Source organism: Nyctereutes procyonoides, unplaced genomic scaffold, assembly GCF_905146905.1.
Source record: "Nyctereutes procyonoides isolate TBG_1078 unplaced genomic scaffold, NYPRO_anot_genome, whole genome shotgun sequence".
In the NCBI taxonomy this organism is placed as follows: domain Eukaryota; kingdom Metazoa; phylum Chordata; class Mammalia; order Carnivora; family Canidae; genus Nyctereutes; species Nyctereutes procyonoides.
In genome coordinates, this window is record NW_026575047.1 from 4,516,918 (window position 1) to 4,537,165 (window position 20,248).

Here is a 20,248-nt window from a genome sequence, read left to right on the forward strand (position 1 = left end):
ATCTGAGCCAAAGTCAGATGCTTAACCAACAGAGCTACCCAGGTGTCCCATCCCACTCTTAACTTCTTATAGTTCCTATCAAATCTTACTTTCTAAATATTTTTTTTCTCCTCAATCCGTGAAACTTCTTTTTATCTACATGTTTAGTAGATACTGTGTCCTTTCTGCACTATTTTTCTCCACACCACAGTGAACACAATTTTACATTTTAATCAGGAGATTACAGTTCAAATGGGTGATGATAAATGACAATTTCTGTAACCTTCAAGTAAGACAGCATGGTGTTCAGCACTTTTGTCCATCACTCGTCTTATTAAACTGTATGCAAGAAAACCCTCAAATGACAAATCTTAATTTTTATCAGTTCCTACTGAAGAATCACCCCTTAGAATTACAAGATTCTAAACCAAACTTCCAGTGATATTTTTATCATCTTCTCTTCGATGTCCATATTATTAAGTGGAAAAGCAGCTATTCTTTGAGTCACACTCTGACCTACTCTCTACAAAAGTAAATTTGCACGACCCATTTCTGAACTAAAACTCTTGGAGTCTAAGTTGTAGAACTTGGTAACAGCAGAAACTGTGTATCAGCCAGACTAGAAATCAGAAATGATAAGGATACGGCATCTGAATCAGTTACCTACACTATAGATTCTCCCCTAGATATTCCAAAACCAGCTTAGGTAATCCCGAGCTCCCTAATATCACAGCTCTGTCTTTCCTATCTTATGACAACTTTTGATTTAAAAAAAAAAAAAAAAAAAAACTTAACCAAAACAAAACTTTCTCTGTGCCTCCTGTGCTCTACCTCCTGTTCCTCAGGATATTAAAGTGAAGTATTTAATACTGTGGGAGTTGTTTTTTGGTTTTTTTGGTTTTTAATCCCAGCTGATTTTTCTTTTATTTCTGGGTTTTACTGTTTAAGAAAATTAGGCATCATTTTGTGAATTGCTGCTTAAGCATTTCTGGGCTCTATTCATTATCTTGTCTCACTTCTGAGCTTTCACTGGTGTAATTACCACTGATTCTTTGGGAAACAATTTCATTATAGCTATACCTATTTAAAGTGGTATTTAGGTATTGATAATGGGTTTTCACTGAGATTGAGAATCAGCTTGAATTTGTTGATAAAGCAAAAGAGAAACTGAATGGGTCTAGGTGTTACCTACTTTGGGTAGTTTATCCTTCAGAAAGCCACTTAAATCTTCCTGATTCAAATTATCTATAAAATAAAGGCAAAGGCATGGTACACTTACAAAAATGCTTTATGTGTGGCTGTCGAGTGAGAGACACAATCGAAATGAGTGATGGAGAGCCTCCTACGAAAAAGCGCCTGTATCCATAAGCAACCAGCAAACATTACTACTGCAGAGTATCTTCGTATCTCATTGAGTTTACCTATAGGACTCTCAGCTTGCAAGTCGTACACCGTAAGTTCCATTACGAGTCAGCTGTTTGAAATTAAGGATGTATTTTCTAGTGGGGAGAATATTATAAATGGCAATTACCTTCCTAGGCAAGAACACAAGAGACTACTTAATGTGAAATGCAATGAAAAAAAAAAAATGCTCAGGCAATGCCTGGGATGATACCAGTAATTAAATGCTACTGAACAGGAAATTTATTTATTTATTTTGGATGGAAGTACTTGAGAAATTATTTACTGAAGGAGAAAGAACCGGATAGAGAAGCTAAGATAGTCTGTATTATCCTTACAACATCCTGATGAAACTGCTTTTTGTGAACAGTCAAGTTCTCTTCGACCTGTATCTTAACATGAAGGTATTATTAGCATTTATCTTCCTGACAAGGGCTTTCCTCCCCCAAAACGCTGGGAATAAAGTGGAGCCAATCGCAAAGAGGGAGACTAAATTGTCTGTCTCATCTGGCAATATGATGTCACAGGCCTCACACAGGAGGGTGGGGGGGCGGGGAAGAAGCTGGAGGGAAAGATATTCCAGAAGTTCCCAAACTTTAGCATCAGAATTGCCAGGAGGGACAAATCAAACATAGAAGGTTCAGCCTCAGCCCCAATTTCTGATAGGGCGGGTCTCCCACCAGCACTCCAGCCTCGACTTGAACGCTCCTATTGCTACACCTGCACTCACAGTGACCCCTCCACCTGCACTCACAGTGACCATGTGCACCTCCAAGAAGCACCAAGAAAGTGACTCACCGTTGGAAACCAAGCCTATGAAGCGCTGCTCCTCCTCTCACCTACAGCTGTTTAGAGGTGCACGCAGCCCACACCCTCGCCTGGGTCAGAAGGCTGAGTCCCAGCAGCTCTCAGCAGCTACGTCTAGCTGACCTCCACCAGTGGATTCCACGTCCACACCCAGGCTCCTGGTTGGTGCATATGATTCCACTAGACTGCCAACCCCTCGAGGGGCTGAGTGACCCCCAGGTCTCTGGAGCCGGGTGCACTGTCGGGCACCCGAAGTAGACTCAATTTTTATGCAACGGAACCGACACTGATCTCTCTCATCACCTGATTCCACCGCTGTCCCTACTTACTACACTGGGCTCCAAACCTAACTGTACCCCGGAGCCGAACTCTGGCGCCCACGTGATGCTCGCTCCTCTCCGATACTTGCCTGCTCGATCCAGAACCCCAGTCTCTCTTAACACCACTGACCTGCTCCCGATGGGCCCGTTTTCCTGACTTGCCTCATGAAAGAGCCCTAACTGGAAAATAATGGAGAGCAGAGGGCACGGGGAAGAGAAGGGATCAAGGGCAAGACCTCCTCTGGACATCCCTGGGCGTTCTGAGCGCACAGAAGTCTGATAAAGACAATGAGCCACCATCCAGCCCCCACAACAACCACCACGGTGAGAACACTCCCTCCTACAGGGTCGGGATGAAATTTCAAACAATTGTACCCAAAGAAGAGAGAATCATTTAGCTCCTACTACACCTCATCTTCCAGGATTCTGAACACTAACACTGAGGGACTGAGAGCTTCAGAGCATACCTTTTATTTATTTATTATCTATTTATTTTCTTTTTTATTTTTTAAAAGATTTTACTTACTTATTTACTTACTTGAGAGAGAGAAAGAGAGAGGGAGACAGCACACAAGTGGGGAGGAGAGGGAGAAGCAGGCTCCCCATTGAGTAGGGAGCTTGACATGGGGCTCGATCCCAGGACCTGAGTTAAAGGCAAACATTAAACCGACTGAGCTGCCCAGGTACCCCAGAGGATACCTTTTAGATGAAAGAAAAATTTATTTGCAAAAGCAATTCTTAAAAAAAATCTGTGAAAACAGCATGGCCAACTCTTACAGCTGGATCTGGCTGTAAAAAGAAAAGAGTTTTGAATGAGACAATAAGGGATACATAGAAAACGTCAAAAGCATTAGGAGGGAAGGTTCCTGTCAGCATTTAAGTAGGTCCTGGCAGGATTCAGCTCAGAGCAAACAGCCAATTTTATTATCAAATAATATGGGAAACGAAGACATTAAAAAAAAAAAAATACCCACACACCCTCAATATAGTATAAACATCAGATAACAAGAGAGCATGAGAGGGGCACCTGGCTGGCTCAGTCAGTAGAGCATGTGACTCTTGATCTCAGGGTTGTGAGTTCAAGGCCCATGTTGGTACAGAGATTGCTTAAAAATAAAATCTTAAAATAAGTGAGCAAAACAGAACCAAAAAAGAGGGGTGTGGGGGAGACATGGACAGAGGAAAGGATGATTGTTAAGAAGAATGAAAGCATCGTGTCATCCCCAACATCCTTTGTCCCCAGATCTCTGCACTTATGTGGTTTCTCCTTCCTGCCAACAGAAACATTCTGAACCACGGCCCTGCTGGCTCCACACTGTCTAAGATTCAAAGATCTTTGACACGGCAGGTCCTCTTAGGCCTACAAGTCTAATGTCTCCATGACCAGCCTAACCTCCAAAACCCATTGCCCCACTTTGTACTTTAGGCTCTGGCACCTCACCTAAGAACACCTGCTTTCTTATTCTTCGGCATGTACTATTCATGCTTCAGGAGCAAGGTCGAACCTGCAGGTCTGCTCCCAAGACAGGGCATTCCCTCCCAGGTGGCCCCTCCTTTCCTTGGCAGGTTATTACTATTACCTTATCTGTGACAGCTCACATGTGCATGTGTTAGGGGGTATTTTCATTATCTAGTTGCCCCCAAGAGCCTGTGAGCACTTCCCAAGAAGTCAGACCTTAATAATAATAAATGTCTGATGAAGGAATAAGGGATCGTGGGAGAGTGCACAGGGCTTGTGTGTAGGGTTACCTCTCAAATGTGAGCATGCTCACATAGGAGGTGCAAAAACAGCATAGTAAGGAGGCAAGGGGAGTTGTTTTGCCTCAGAAGCAATAAAAATTGCTCTGTAAGTTTTGAAATAATAATATAGATAAAATATACATGCAGATAGCAAGACTTTAAATCACTGACAAAAAGGGGCCTCAACTGACATGCATATACAATAGAGTTTGAAAGAATTCATAACTTAAAAATCCTCTATATATCACGTTATGATCACTGACAAAGCTAATACAGTAATCCCTTTATTAGCATGAGAAGGACACAACCATCTAAGATCAAACAAGTCAAATTATCGCACAAACTAACCACTTTCTATGCTACTACTACTTTTTTTTTTTTTTAATCGCTGACCTGGCCAATAAACTGAAACTTGTTAAAACACCTTTCTTTTTTTTTTTTTTTTTAATCACGTTAAAGCTTGAAGTAGGTTAACAGTTCCTTACAAAGGAACAGTTCAGGGGAGGCTGGGGTGGTTCAGTCGCTCAAGCATCTGATTACTGATTTTGGCTCAGATCATGAGACTCTTGATTTCAGCTCAGGTCATGATATCAAGGTCGACGGTTCAAGTCCTGCATCATGAGTTGTGTGCAGTCTGCTTGCCCCTCTCCCTCTGCTCCTGCCCCTGCTCGTGAGTGCCCTCTCTTACACACACAATCTAGCTATAAAATAAATAAAATCTTAAAAAAAAAAAGAAAAAGAAAAGAAAAGTTCAAACTTATAAGCAAGAAATTCAAATACTTACAATCGTTTTAGCGATGACAGTCCCCAAAAGGCACCTGGGTCTATACTACTAATAAGATTATTTCGGAGGTCCCTGTTAAAAACAGAATAAAAGTTACTCACTTATCAGCACTATGGTAAATATTTAGGCAAACCACACTTACCTGCTATACAGAAAAGAACACTAATAGGAGGAAATTAATGCCAAAAAAGGTTAACCCCAGTTATAAGTGGCAGAGCCAGAATTCAAATTCAAGAAATCTGGTTCCAAAGCCACTGGTTTTGGTCAATATGATAAAGGCATATGTCAAAAAAGATATGTATGTCCCTATACTATTCAAATTCAGTTATGGCTCAATCCTATACATAATTTCTACAATTTCCTCTTTAGTATGCTACACTTGAGCCATCAAAATAAATCAGGTTATATATGTGAATGTAATTAGAGTGAATTTTTAAAAACCATCCTCAAAAATATACACTCTAAAATTCATGTCATTTAGCTTTTCATGTTTTTCCCTCCCTGAGCTTCTACGGTTAGGATTCCTATAAAAAGTGCGATGATTTACAACGTATCTCTCAAGGCAAAGATCCACCAGCCCCCAGGGCGATGGCATCTGATGACAGGCTCAATTTACTCTCTGCAGCATGCAGCCCTGTCACCAGGGGCCAGAGGTGAGCACCACAGCCGCATCCCTCCACCAGTGAGGATCCAGGCCACCTGCTAAGGCTGCTGTTCTTCAACGGGGACCTGGGCCCAGCTGGGGACTCAAGTGGCCGCATACAGATGTTCACACAGACCACAAAGATGGCAGAGAGTCAATTACAGGAGCACTGAGAAGCAGAAGAGTGGCCCACAGACCCTGGTCACAGTCCTGCTGGGGGCTGGTCCATACTTCAGCATCAGACCCTGAGCCAGACTCACTCACCTTGACCCACTGAAGTCACGAATGATTTCCATTCATGTCTCAGGGCACCTGATGTCAAACTATGAGCAGAAATTCTTTGCAACTTCTCTTGTCCTTCCCTTCTCCCTTCTTTACCTAACAATGGCCACACTGCCCCTTCCACGAGTGACATCTCGTTATCCAGAGTGATGCACACAGAGCAACGCCCATGACAAACCACCTCACGGGATCCTTTAGGTATGGCGCTCCATCAACCTCCATCCAGATTTTTCAGACACTGTTGTTTCAGTAACTTGACCAGATTACATGATCCTGGGCCAACTAAACCTAGGGCCTGGGCTAGTGGGGGAAGAGACAGATTGAGACAGGGAATGGTCGTTTCCATGGGTTTAATTAAAGGTCAAGAGGTCACCCCAGAGCCCTTCTGCTACCATGATTTAGAAGCCTGTCTAGGGGGCACCTGGCTGGCTCAGTCAGTAAAGCAGGTAACTCTTGACCTCACGGTCATGGGTTTTAAGCCCCATGTTGGCTGCAGAACTTACTTACTTACTAACTAACTAACTAACTAACTAACTAACTAAATAAATAAATAAATAAATAAATAAGAGCCAGTCTAATGAAGCCAAAAGACAGGAAAAGAGAATTAATGCTGAGCCCCTGGACCCAGCCAAGCCTGAAGTCTAGCTCTAACTCTCTGGGCTCCTCTGTTACACCATCACTAATTCCAGCGAGTTGTGTCTGTCCCCTACTGTCCCTTGAAGATCTCACAATCAATCTTAAGGGATGGGACTCCTCCTGCAGATAAAGAAACTCACGTGCAAAAAAGATTATAAAATTAGGCCAAGTTCTGAATGGCCAAACCACAGTTCAGGATTTAAACACATCTTTCTGACTGAAACAGCAGAGATTTACTAACAGAATTTACACCTAGAGCAAGGAGGAGACAGATAAAGCAAACAAGCCAAGAAGTTGGCCACGGTTATACTAAGGTTCTAGAGAGATCGTCTTTCAAAGTCTCTGCATGTTTGATAAATATCATTAAGTCAGAAAAAGTTATTTTACGTGGGACTGTCCGGTCTTCCAACTTTGGGCAAAAGCCATCTACCTCTGCCTCTTCCTCACCATCATCACCCACACACAGTGCTTGCTGGTGTCCTTGCTTCCTTCATCCTCTCTCTCTATTCATTTATTTCCATTCTCCATTTAAAGTGATCTTTCTGGGGCACCTGGGTGGCTCATTCGTTTAAGCATCTGCCTTTGGCTCAGGTCTTGATCCTAGGGTCCTGGGATCGAGCCCCATGTTGGGCTCCCTTGCGCCTCAGAGTCTGCTTCTCCCTCTGATCTTCCCCCGTTTGTGCTCTAGCTTGGACTTTCTCTCTTCAATTAATAAATAAAAAATCTTAAAAAAAATAAAGTGATCTTCCTAAGCATATATCTGAACATGTCTCGGTGCTGGTTAAAACCTCCAAAAGCTCCAGTTCCCTCAGAACGAAGCACAAACTCTAAGGTAACTTACAAGCCCCCCATGGCCTGGCCCTCTAGCCTACCCTAACTCTGACTTCCTATTCTGCTCCACACCTTTCTTTAACGCTCATCCAGCCTTTCTCTCTTCATACTATGAGTCCTATTTCAAGATGTTTCTAGAAAGAGTCCTAGGTCTCTCACCTCCAGACGCTGGCACATGGTTGCTCCATCCTTGACACACCCAATCTTCCCCAGCATCTATCCTCACTTCCATCCTGGTGTTCTTGCCTAACTCCTATTTATCCCTTATGTCTTGAACAGCATTCCATTTTCCAAAAAAAAAAAAAAAAAAAAAAATATATATATATATATATATATATCTGAACAACAGGGCCCTGTACTTTCCTTGCTATAACCCTTGTCACTCACTACTGCTGTTTAAAACATCTTCACTGACAGATGGGCAGGGTCCACATCCATCTATTCAGTGTGAGAGACAGACACACAATACAGAATGTGGATGGATATTGCTATAATCTGGATGTTTGTATCCTCCCCCCCAAAAAAAATGTTTTTAAGATTTTATTTATTTATTTATGAGAGACACACACAGAGAGAGAGAGAGAGAGAGAGGCAGAGACACAGGCAGAGGGAGAAGCAGGCTCCATGCAGGGAGCCCGATGTGGGACTCGATCCCAGGACTCTAGGATCACAACCTGGGCTGAAGGCAGGTGCTAAACTGCTGAGCCACCCAGGGACCCCGTATCCTCCCAAAATTTATACAGAAATCCTGAGTCCCAAAGTGATGGGACTAGGAGGTGGGGCCTTTGAGGGGTGCTTAGGTCATGAGAGCGGAGACGTAATGAATGAGGCTGACGCCCTGTAAAGGAGACCCCAGAGCCTCCTCGTGCCCCTCCACCACGTGAGGTTACAGCCAACTAAACACCGATCTCTCACTGAACAATGACTCTGCTGGCACCTTGATCTTGCACTTCCCAGCCTCGAACCCTAAATGTTTGTTGAAAGATAAATGTCTGTTGTTTGCAAGCTACCCTGTTTATGGTATTTCGTGATATCAGCCAGAGTGGATGAAGACAGATGACAAATGGATAAAAAAAGTAAACCATGGCTAAGAGATAGAATTACGTTATTTGACCTTCACTACAAAAATCTTTTTGGTAAATTACAGTTAGCTACAAAATCATTACGATATTCATAAACTCAGGCATCACAGAGGCGGCTGCATCTCATTCATAACCACTTACATTTCTTAATAAAGAAATGCAGAGGGTCATGATGCCTGCAATTGACCTTCAAGTAATTCAGCAAGTGTGTTTATGTGTTGGCATGTTCCAGTATAAAGAGAAAAAAAAAAAAAAGACAGCAAATCATTACTAATTATTCTATCTGGGTAAGTAAATTGGTGATATAGGAGATTATTACAATATTCTTTAAGTTTGTCTGTATGTTTAAAAATTTTCATAATAAAAAGTCTTTCTTGTCCCCAGTTTTTATTTTTATTTTTTAAATTTATTTTTTTATCCCCAGCTTTTTACGGTCTAAGGAAGTATAATAAACCATGGGGCCTGACCTAAAATAGTCCCTATCTCCCCCTGGCCCAACTGACCCCAATCCTACACCTCAAAGAGAAATGATATTTTGGGAAAACATTCACTCGGCATATTCTTGATGTGTACTGGATAAGCAAAAAAGCTCTGAGAACAGAAATATATGTCAGTTTCATTTTTTTGAAACATATGTTTCCCTTTTCAGATTTTAACTGCATCTACAACAAGAACTGATTTAGCTAAAGCAGTACATAAATTTGTGGCTGATGATGTACTGCATGTGTTTCTACATTATACTCCTCATGAATAACTGAGCACTGTAATATGATTTAAAGATACACTTTTCCTTTAATAATAAAAACTCCTTGACATATTATATAATACTTAGTAATAGCCATATTAATCAGGTATTGCCAAAAGATATTTATAGTCAGATTTGTTCATTTAACATCTCCCCCTTCCCTTCCCCAGTCACGGCTTCCCTAGGGAACAGGAGTCTGACTTCAGGGTCTATCGCTAAGTCTAAATATGTTGGATCATTAAAACAAAAATGAAAAAGGGCAGAAGGACTGCGGAAACAAAATTAAAGAGTATGTTAATAGTTCTTGGAAAAAGAACAAGCTCCTTTAGAAAAGAACGCCAAGTGTATCAGAAGAGACGCTTTTCAAGGATCAGAAACTTCTACTCAAAAAGGCTTCGACGATAAAGGAAATTCTCTGGCATTAAGGGAAATCGAGACGGACGGCAGCCTAAGGTGGTTGGCGTCGACCATCTCTCAGGGCTGCCCTTCTCAGAATGTCACCTTGGCCTTCAGGATGACCCTTAACTGTGATGGGATACGCCAAGGCCCACAGATCACCTCCAAGCACAGAGTCATGACTTGTGGAGTGGATTTCTTCTTCCTGTAATTCCTTAGGGGCCAGGAAATCTTTCTCGAAGCCCCACAACTAAATACTCCCTCATCACTCTGAGTGGCTCTGACAATAGGTAGACCCATCATTTGGGATGAAATAGAAGCTGGGGAGTCCAACACATTGCCTGGTATGACATTTTAATGTCGGTAATTAGATTATACAGGAGTGTCACCAAATACTGACAAATCATGCCGAGAATCACAATACTCTAGGGACGCCTGGGTGGCTCGGTCGATTGAGAGTCTGACTCTTGGCTTCCGCTCGAGTCATGATCTCAAGGTTGTGAGATCAAGTCCCACGTCAGGCTCTGCACTGAGTGGGGTGTCTGGGTGTCTGCTTGAAGATTCTCTCCCTTTGACCCCCCACCACCACCACACACATGCTCGCTCACTCTCTCTCTCTCTCTCAAATAAATCTTAAAAGAGAGAGAGAGAGAGGGAATCACAATACTCTAAAATGAAGGATGTGTGCACCCAGGCTTGTCTTACTGTACCAGAGAGAGAGAGAAAATGAATCCCCTTCAGAAGCTATTCTTCAAGTCAAAAGAACCGCCAGGGACAGCTTGACCTGCAGACCTCCTTAATCTCTGAAGCGTATTTGCTGGTTAATTCAACCCGGCCAGTCCTTAATGACAAGGAAGCCAATTCAAGGGGCACTGGTGAGGCGAACTGCAGTCCCCTAGGGAACGGTGGAAGGCGGTGCTAGAGCATGCCGCAGGGACACCCCTCCTGAGAGGGGAGGTGGTCGGTGGCTATCCACCGCCTGCTCTCAGTCATTGGTGGAGGGTTTCCACCCCAGTGCCGGAGCACAAAAAGCTCTCGGGTTCACACGTGAAATACCTAAGGAGAGATGCACGGGAATGACCAGCCATGAAGGAATAAAATCAGCTACACACTGTTTTTCTCAACTAATTCTGAAAAATTTGAAACTGATGTCATTTACAAAGACCTTAGGTCACTTATTTGGCTAGCTACGGCTTCAGTCCAGAGCTCAACGTGAGTAGCCCAGACCCTTCGATGTCACTTACTAACAATCAGTAGTCTCCTATAGAAGGAGCACTAACTACATCTTTGCAAACAACCCCATCGCTTTGCTCAGCAAAGAGCCATTCCGCTGTTCCCCTGGGAAACACACAGCCCCTCCAGGGCTATGTGACCAGTTCTTCTGCTCTTATATTGCACTGGGTCCTGGGAAATTTACGGGTTTGCTTCTTCTCCAGGAAAGCGGCCTCAGAGGCCCTTGGCCCTAGGATCCAGAACCATATACTGGTTTTATTCCATGCTGTCTTTCCCCATCCTTCCTCTAAACCCAGTATGGATGAGAAAGCAAAGACAGAGATCCTTCTTAGGGACCCACCAGCATAAAAGCTCTTTCTACACTCCTTCTAACTCCCCAGTGAGCCCAAAGAATATGTATTTAGAAAAGGAGGAAGATTCTCTTATGTTACCTTTACTCAAATTTCTTTTCTATATTGGACTAGGTAAGACTTTTGGAACTCAATGGCCAAAAATGGAGTCCTTTTATCTGTGGTGTCATCCCTTCCATGGCAGAGTAATTAGGAACAGGCAGGGAAAACATACCTTAGCATATCTACAAAAATGCCACATCATTGTCGTAGGATGAATTGTGTCCTCCAAAATTCCATATAGAAGCCCTAACCCTTACTCTTCCCTCCAAATGGGTGGGACTGTATTTGGAGATGGGTTCTTTAAAGAGGTAATGAACTTGAAATGAGGACACTGGAGTCCTAATCCAATGTGAGCAGTGTGACTTCCAAATGTGGCGAGGAAATGTGAAAACACACACACACACAGAGGAAAGACCATGGAAAGACACAGGGAGAAGACGGCCACCTATATATATAAGTCAGGGAGAAAGGCCTGGAACAGATCCTTCCCTCATGGCCCTAGATTAAACCAACCCTGCCAGTGCCTTGATCTTGAACTTCCAGCCCCCAGAAGTAGGAGGAAATAAATGTCTGTTGTTTAAGGCACCCGGTCTTACGGTACTTTGTTATGCCAGCCAGAGCAGATTAACAGAACCACTGCATTCACACAGCTTGTGTCTGATGCAGAGAGAGACCAAGACAAAGTCCAAAAGTCCCTGGAGAGTCTTGGAAGAGAAGACCCCTAGAGATTTCACAGATAGCATGACGAGGTCCCGAGGTCCCGAAGCAAACTAGAGTCCGTGAGAAGAATCCTACAGTGAAGAAAATCACAGAAGGATACAAAGTAGAGTTGACAGCCATAAAGCAAGGACAAGACGGTCTTTGTATATAGTCACAGGAAGGGGACAGTGGGACATGGAGGCAGAGCAGGTCAGTTAGATGGCCTGCAGAGAGGGAAAATGAGAAGGGCTGTGGCAACAGCAGAAGGCAGGAATCAAGAGATTATTCCAGGAGTTGATATGGAAATTACAAAATCCACGGAGCCCTCAGCTTCAACAGTAGTGCATCAAATCAGAGAAGAGCAAGGGAGGAGAAAGTGTGACTGTGAGAGAGTGCTGGGCTCCAGGGGAAGGCCGGCCCCAGTCCCCTCCTCCCCATGACCCTGCACCAACAGCCCACCTTCCATGCCCACGGAGGATGAATGGGGCCGAGGAGACCTTCACCAGCGTTTGGTCATGAACTCCCAAGCAACTGGCTGTGGGATCTCTGTTTTACCTAATTCCCAGAGCACAAGACAAACCAAACACCAGGGTGTTTCTGCAAGGTGCCAGCCACCCCCAGCAATCGGGCTCTCTCAGGCCGTTCCAGCCACTGGTCCCAGCAGGAACGTGGAGCTCTATCTGAGCTCATGCTCACAGCCTACTAACAGGCCGCTTCCTCTGGAACTCGTGCTCCCCTGTCCTTCCTTCTCAAAGCCAGAACAGTAAGAGCCTCACCATATCCTCTCTCTTTCTTTCTGAAGTGTGTCGTTCTCCCACGGAGACAGCATGGGGGGCAGGTCCCACCCAGGCACGCATGGCCTCCCTAGCAGTGAGGGAGGCAGTGAGGCCGAGACAGAGGTTTGGGCCTTGAAGGGTCTGTAGGAAATGCTGAGCTTAGGGTCTGCTGAAGTAAAAATGTTTCCCAACAGAGATGGCCCAGGTCCCAAAGTCATCACTGGGGTCCTAGTCCATTTATATATGGACACACACACTCATATGTGTACATGTATGTATGTGTGTCTACCTATCTATATCTGTGGTCCTACAAAGGAGATGAAGTGTCCTGGGATTCAGGTATAGACAAGCCCCAGCTGAAAACAATCACAGTAGCATCTTAGTATCACCTAATATATTGGTGGCAACCTAGTATGTTTCTCATGTATAGGGATTTATCATCAATAAATGATGGAGAGCTGGTCAAAGACCAAAATGAAATTAAAAAGCAAAGGTAAAAACTATAGTAATTCACAGCATAGCATGTGTTGTCCATACTTTCAGCTCTGTTGTCCATATTTTTTATGATGTGCATGAACAACCACAGTAACTCTAGTGGCCAAAAAGAAAACACGTTTATAAACACAACAGACACCATTTATGTAACGTGGTCATCCCTGTCATCCTTCCTCTGGAAAGAAAAGATCCCACCGATCCCTCAGTCATTAACCAAGCACGTACTCAATGCCTGACAATGAGCTACATGCTAAGGCTGTCAACCACAATGACTTTTCTTTTCTTTCCTTTTTTTTTTTAAAGATTTTATTTATTTATTCATGAGAGAGAGAGAGAGAGAGAGAGAGAGAGAGAGAGAGAGGCAGAGACCCAGGCAGAGGGAGAAGCAGGCTCCTCACAGGGAGCCCAATGTGGGACTCGATCCCAGGTCTCCAGGATCATGCCCTGGGCTGAAGGCAGGGCTAAACCACTGGGCCTCAGGGCTGCCCTACAATGACTTTTCTTACAAGAAACACGAAAACCGAATGGGAACACACGGCCTCACATAACAGTAACAGTCCAGAGGCAGTCATGCTTGGGCAAGATCCTTTCAGGTGCCCATTCCTCAACCTGTACCCATGGAATAGGAGTGAAGGACTCGCCTCAGCCTAGTTAGGCTTAGCGCAGAGGTATGCCCAGCATCCTCTGAAGCACATGGCCTATGTGGAGGAATAGTTGAATGAAAACAGAAGTGAGAAAATCTGAGAATTAAACATTGCTGCACCAAGAACATTCTACATGTGCATATCTGCACACACACATGTACATATTTATGCTTGCATATGCATACGTATGCAAACTTGAATGTACTGCTACTTTATGTATGTAAAAATGTGCTATTTTTATATATGTTTTTATATATATGAATATATGTGAAAACCTAACTTTTAAGACTTTTGATTTAAGAGGCTCATGGTGGCTCAGATGGTCGTCTGACTCTTGATCTCAGCTCAGGTCTTGATCTCAGGGCTGTGAGTTCAAGCCCCGTGTTGGTCTCCACGCTGGGCATGGAGCCTTAAAAACAAAGACTTGATTTAAGACATATGCTCAATGAAAAGAACAGACATATATAAAAGGATAAATATAAACTCTAGGTATATGTTTAAATAACACATCAGTGATCAAAGCAGTAACATCTTAGGGAGTCTGACTGTAAAGGCCACTAGGTAAAATGGTCAAGGAAAGACCACACACAGAGAAAGTGCAGCAGAGTAAAGAGACTAAGAAAATAACAAAAATCTGTAATTCAACAGAAATGGGGAGGCTCCTTTTATTACCTAACATCTGAAATGTTTTTGTAGGGATACCTGGCTGGCTCAGTCGGCAGAGCACGCAACTCTTGATCTCAGGGTCATGAGTTCAAGCTCCACGCATGGAGCCTCCTCAAAAAAAAAAAAAAAAAGAAAAAGAAAAAAGGAAGAATGTCCTGAAATGCTATCCTAATAAATGTACGGATGATAAGGGAATTTGAAACGTGATCCTGGCTTATCATTCATAATACAAGCAAATTGAATATCCACTGTGTCAAATCCAAGGCAAAAAGATAAGCACTACTTATATCTGATCATAAACACAACTAGACCTAGTTTCTAAGCAAGACAAAATGATCACATTCAAAGACATCTGAATAGAATATCAAAGTCTATCCAAAAGTTTCCCTCCTTGAGGTGTTTAAATTTTACTTAACTGTTTTATAAGGCACACCCTTCACGACAAAACTTCAAAACAGCATCTATGCTCCAAAAGCCAGCGACCAGTAAACCATGATCCCCAGCCTGCTTTGCAAATAAAGTCACCTCCACTTGGACTCATTTACTTATTGTCTATTGCTGCCCTCCCACTATAAGGGCAGAATCGGGGCATCGTGACACCGACCATATGGCCCACAAAGACTAAATTATTTACTACGTGGCCCTTTACAGAAAATCCGCCAACATCTAATTAGCTAATTGTTTCTTGGAATTAAATTCTTGAGGTTTTTCATAATAAAATGTTGGGAAAAACTCAGATTTTTTATTCTGAAAAGTCGGGAGGTTAGTCACAGACTTACAATAAAAATACAGTAAGTATTCTCTTTCAAATAAAGCTCTTAATAAATGAAAAAAATTCAGTAAGTAAAATAACAATAAGATATAATAAAAAAATACTCACAGTCTTTCAAGGAGACTTAACCCAGAAAATGAGCCATTCTTCAGCTCGGATATTTTGTTGTTACTCAGAATCCTAAAAATGACAGGGGGAAAAGTAAAGTAAGTTGCAGAATAATATATGTACACCATCAGTATCAAAATAGTTTAGCTCCTTATTTTTAAACCTATGAGGAATCCTAAGAAGTCATTTATTAGCCAAATAGTTTTTGAGATGCCTGACAAAAACAGGAGCTTCTTTCTCCTTCTTTGAGAAACCACCTAAAATAGCTCGCTCACTCATCCTGTCACCTCTTAAATCGTTCCTATCACATATGACTACAAACTTTAAAGTAAAAAAGGAGAGAAGCGAACAGAAAATAGCTCTCAAGCTCAATATGAAAAGAATGCCACGTACATTTATATAATTAATCAACTTATGTAAGTTGAACACTTATTTTAAAAACTAGAAACTTAATGGAAGAATATAACATGCTCTAGAAAATACTGATCTTACAAAGAAACAAAGCATCCTCTAGATATATGAATGCTGAATATTATCTGGAATTTAACAGTATGCATATCTACTGTATGTGGGAAAGTAAGCTTTTGCACACCCTCCCATCACAGTATCTATCTCATGTATCAGGACAACGTTAAGATGCGACCTGACAACGAGAATTTATCGAAAGCAGTCACAGTCAAGCCCCCCTGTGTTAGGACTTGCCTAAGAAGACAGCACGTGTACATAATCTTGCTTCTTGCTTCCTCTCTAGGCATTGGAGCTACGTGCCTTTTGTGGCTAAAGGACCCATAAAGATTTCCCATAAAGTGGAAAGTGCTAAAGCTGCCTGATTTGGAGGAGTGAGGGCAACGAGATAAGAAAATGGAAAAAAAAAAAAAAAAAGGCAGAGAGGAATTAGGTTAATGGCCCCAAGGTTACACCAGCAAATGCCAGAACCAGATCACAGATCCAGAAAAATCTCTGCTCCAAACCTCACGTTCAACATATGTCAACATAGGTCCAGAGCCACACCACTGGCCTCATGGGCAGCAAGTTCTCCATCACGCACCGTGCTGTTCTTTGGGGGCACCCTTCTCACTGGGTACAAAGTCCATGGTGCCCCCCCTCTCCCAGGCAGCGCTACACAGAAACTCCATGTATGTACAGAGAACAGAATGCCTCTGGGTCCTAAGAGTCCAAGTACTCATTTTATCTACTTTTATTATTCTAAAAGAAGACCTCTAAGTATTTGTCCTAAAACAGAAATAGCTATTCGACATCTGATTTTCTTTTGATATAAGTGAAATTAAAAAAAAAAATCCCTGTTCACACAGATCTACATTTCAGAGCCTGTTCTGTGGGATGATTATTAGCAGCTTCTCAAGTCAAGGATGCCTGTGTCTCAAGCTCAGCTCGATTGCTTGCACGCTGCATTGAACTTGGGCAAGTCACTCCACCTCTCTGTAAGAATTCCCTCGTTCATAAAACAGGAAGAATCATATCTACCTCATAAACACCAGAAAGAAATTACAAAATGCATGACGTTCTCAGTGAGTATTCATTAAATTACAGACTCTGTTTCCTTAGTTCTAAGACACACATCCTCCCTCATTTTAATGTTTTCTTGCAATCCAAGCATATCGCCGCGTAACCTTCTGTCTCTCCCCAAAGCTGTTGCTGAAGGAAGGACATGGTGTCAACCACTAGGACCAAAAAAAAAAAAAAAGCCATGGTGGTCAAAAGCAGTACAATTAAAACACAATATCATTTTCTCTGATCAAAGTTACAAAGGTTTTTACAAGTAAGGGGGTTGGCTTGGGCAAAAAGCAAACTCAAGTCTCGTTCACAGCCACCAAGGTCACTGAACTAGGCTTTCCCCAGCAGCCCGGAGGTGGGGCATCAAGAGCCTCCCACCTTGCTGTCCAAAGCATCACTCCTACAAGTCACCGAATCTGACAAGAGGTAATCCAGTGGCTTATTTCAGCATTATAGAAGACGAAGAGTGAAATGATGGTACATCCAAACAAACCTTCATGCATCCATTAAGAAAGGATTCTTTCAAAGGAAAATTCTTACACTCAGTTCTGAAAGCAAACAACAAAACTGGCATCACTAATTGAAAAGAATCTATGCAGAGATCAAACACACACACACACACACAAAGGGACTGGGAAAAAAAAAACACACCCTAATGGATCAGTAACCTCGTGATGAGGCTTCTATTCGTTTCTTATTCTCTATAATCTTATAGTATCTTTCGGAGTATCTAGCAGACAACTCTTATTATTTAAATATTTTTCCAGCTGATGATAAACACCAGAATCTTCATAACGAGGTAGAGTTTGAAACTGAGTTAATTTTGCATATAATTGTACCTTAGAAATGAACACTGAAGGAATACTTCAAGCTTTGAGATTAAAGACTCACGCTTATTTATATTCAAGAAATGTTTATTATGTACCAACAGTTTGCGACTTCACAGGCAGTATAAGTAGGCACTAAAATTGAAGAAGGAACAATGGTGTTGAGATCCAGAGCCCAGGGTTTTAATGGAGACCCAGAAATAAATGATTTGGGCCACTTCTCTAGCAAGATTCAATTTCATCACTTTGAAGATAGGGAAAAAAAAAAATCCGAGCAGAATGACCATCCAGATCCCTTCTAGCTTCTTTTAATTTTCTGCATTCATGTTTTCATGAACAAAACTGAACTTTACAGCGACTTTACGGAGAATTTATCACCGATAAACCAAAAACTAAAGAAACAAAGGAAAAACCACACAATCTAACAGGTAACAGGCTCAGCGACATGAGTACCCTGTGTCTGAGTGAAGAATGATCCCCAAATATGGAAGTAGCTTATGAAAGACTGTCAGGACGCCGGCTGAATTACACTCAGTATCGCTGCAGCAAAAGGACTGTCATTTGCTCAGTCATAAAGGCTTTAGTACAATAAATGATAGATTTTATTGAGAAGAGTAAAAAGGAAGACATTTCATCACACTTAAAAAGTTATAACTGTAACCTTAAAAATACAGTTTACAACCTCATGTTAATATATTCAGTCTATCCATTACTTGGTTGTGTTTAAGGATTTTGTGCAAGAAAACAGGATAGGAATGAATAAATCTTGTCTGCAGACAGTTTTTATACTCAATTTTGAGACTGGGGCCTGTGGAGCTAGCGAATGCATAATATCATGTATCATTATAAACCGAAAACCCATTCTAATCAATATTTTTGCTGACATCTTTGAAATTTCAAACTTGCCAGGAGGTAACTAAATGAAAAGTATAAAACTTGACCAAAGTTATAAAGCTTATGTATACCCATTTCTGTTCTATACTAACGATGTTATAACGCCACCTGATGTATAGACAATGCTTAGGAACCCTATTCTGAGTTCATGCCTCTTGAATTTAAACACTGTAAGAAGACTTTGATACCCGTTGTTACATTCAACACAGTGTCAAGTTAGTTCAATATATCATTTATGCGGAAACATGAAAACAGGAGGAAGGCTTAATGTAGACATGCCTTTAAAAAAAATCAGAAGTTTATGGAGCAGGAAAAAAAATAAAAATTAAGTATTACAAGTTCTCAGCCGCTTGCTTTTGCAAGTCCCAGAATGGAATGCTATTCATAGCACCCACACCCTGTATAGCAGAAGGCATAGAATAATTTTCCTTTCGAGAGGAATTGAAAATATACTTCAAGAGCTTTAAATATTCAGATCATACGTTAGGAACATAATTCTCGAAGACAACCCCTGGAGAGATGAAAATCAGAAAACAATCACATAGGGCTCTTGTCGTGGTTTGAACAGTGGTCCTCCAAAAGATATGCCCACCTGGGACCTAAGACTATGACCTTAACAAGAAAAGGATGTCTGCAAATGTGATTAAGTTGAAAGGTGTGGGATGAGATCATCCCCAATTAGTGGGGGCCCTAAATCCAATGACAATGACAAGTATCCTTGGAAAAGAAAGGGAGAAGACTAAGAGAATGTCATATTTAAAACAAGGGCCGTCTCATAGAGACAAAATAGAAAATGAAAGGCAGACAGATTTAGAAGCCACAATAACTAAAGATTTTCTACAACTAAGAAAAGGAGTAACCAGGACTGTATTTTTAAAAGTTTGATATTTTAAAAATCATAAGCAATGTTAAAAGATAAACAGCAAATATTTTTGACTACTACCAAAAACAAAGGCTTCATTTCCCAAATGGATTAAGAGCTCTTTAAAAGAAAAAGAATCGGGCACCTGGTTGGCTCAACTGGTTAAGCCTCTGCCTTCGGCTCAAGTCATGGTCCTAGGATCGAGCCCCACATCAGGCTCCTTGCTCAGTAGGGAGTCTGCTTCTCCCTTTCCCTGTACCCCTCCCCCTGCTCATGCTCTCTCTTTCTCTCTCTCAAATAAATAAATAAAATTTAAAAAAAAAATCCCAATAGAAAAACTAGCAAAGGCCATAAAAGGACAGTAAAAGTAAATACAAACGGATTGTAATGTATGAAGGGATATACGACTACAATCATGAGAGAATGCAAATTAAAACTAAAACAAGATCCCATAATTCACTTCAGGAGTGCCAAGAAAAATGTGCTAACATAACTTATATTCAGAAGGAAACAACCACTCATATTTTGCTATCAATCAATACAATCATTATGGAAGACAAAAGTACAAATGCGTATACAATGTCTGATCCATTAATTCCACTTCTGGAAGTTTATCCTAAAGACATCCTTGCAGTTGGGCAATATCTATTACATGTTATATATCCAATTGAGCAGTTATGTATTTATACAGCAAAATTATTCACTGCAATATCATTTGT

General features: G+C 41.8%; 1 protein-coding gene across 1 annotated transcript in view; it reads right to left on the minus strand.

The window, feature by feature from the left end:
• ADGRA3 (adhesion G protein-coupled receptor A3) overlaps window positions 1-20,248 on the minus strand; it is a 123,562-nt gene that overhangs the window by 73,899 nt on the left and 29,415 nt on the right. Inside the window, exons 2-3 of the mRNA XM_055326522.1 lie at window positions 15,432-15,503; window positions 5,032-5,103 (exon numbers count right to left, since the gene is read on the minus strand). Of these exons, the coding sequence (XP_055182497.1) occupies window positions 5,032-5,103; window positions 15,432-15,503 (144 nt within the window). The remainder of the gene's footprint in view (window positions 1-5,031; window positions 5,104-15,431; window positions 15,504-20,248) is intronic.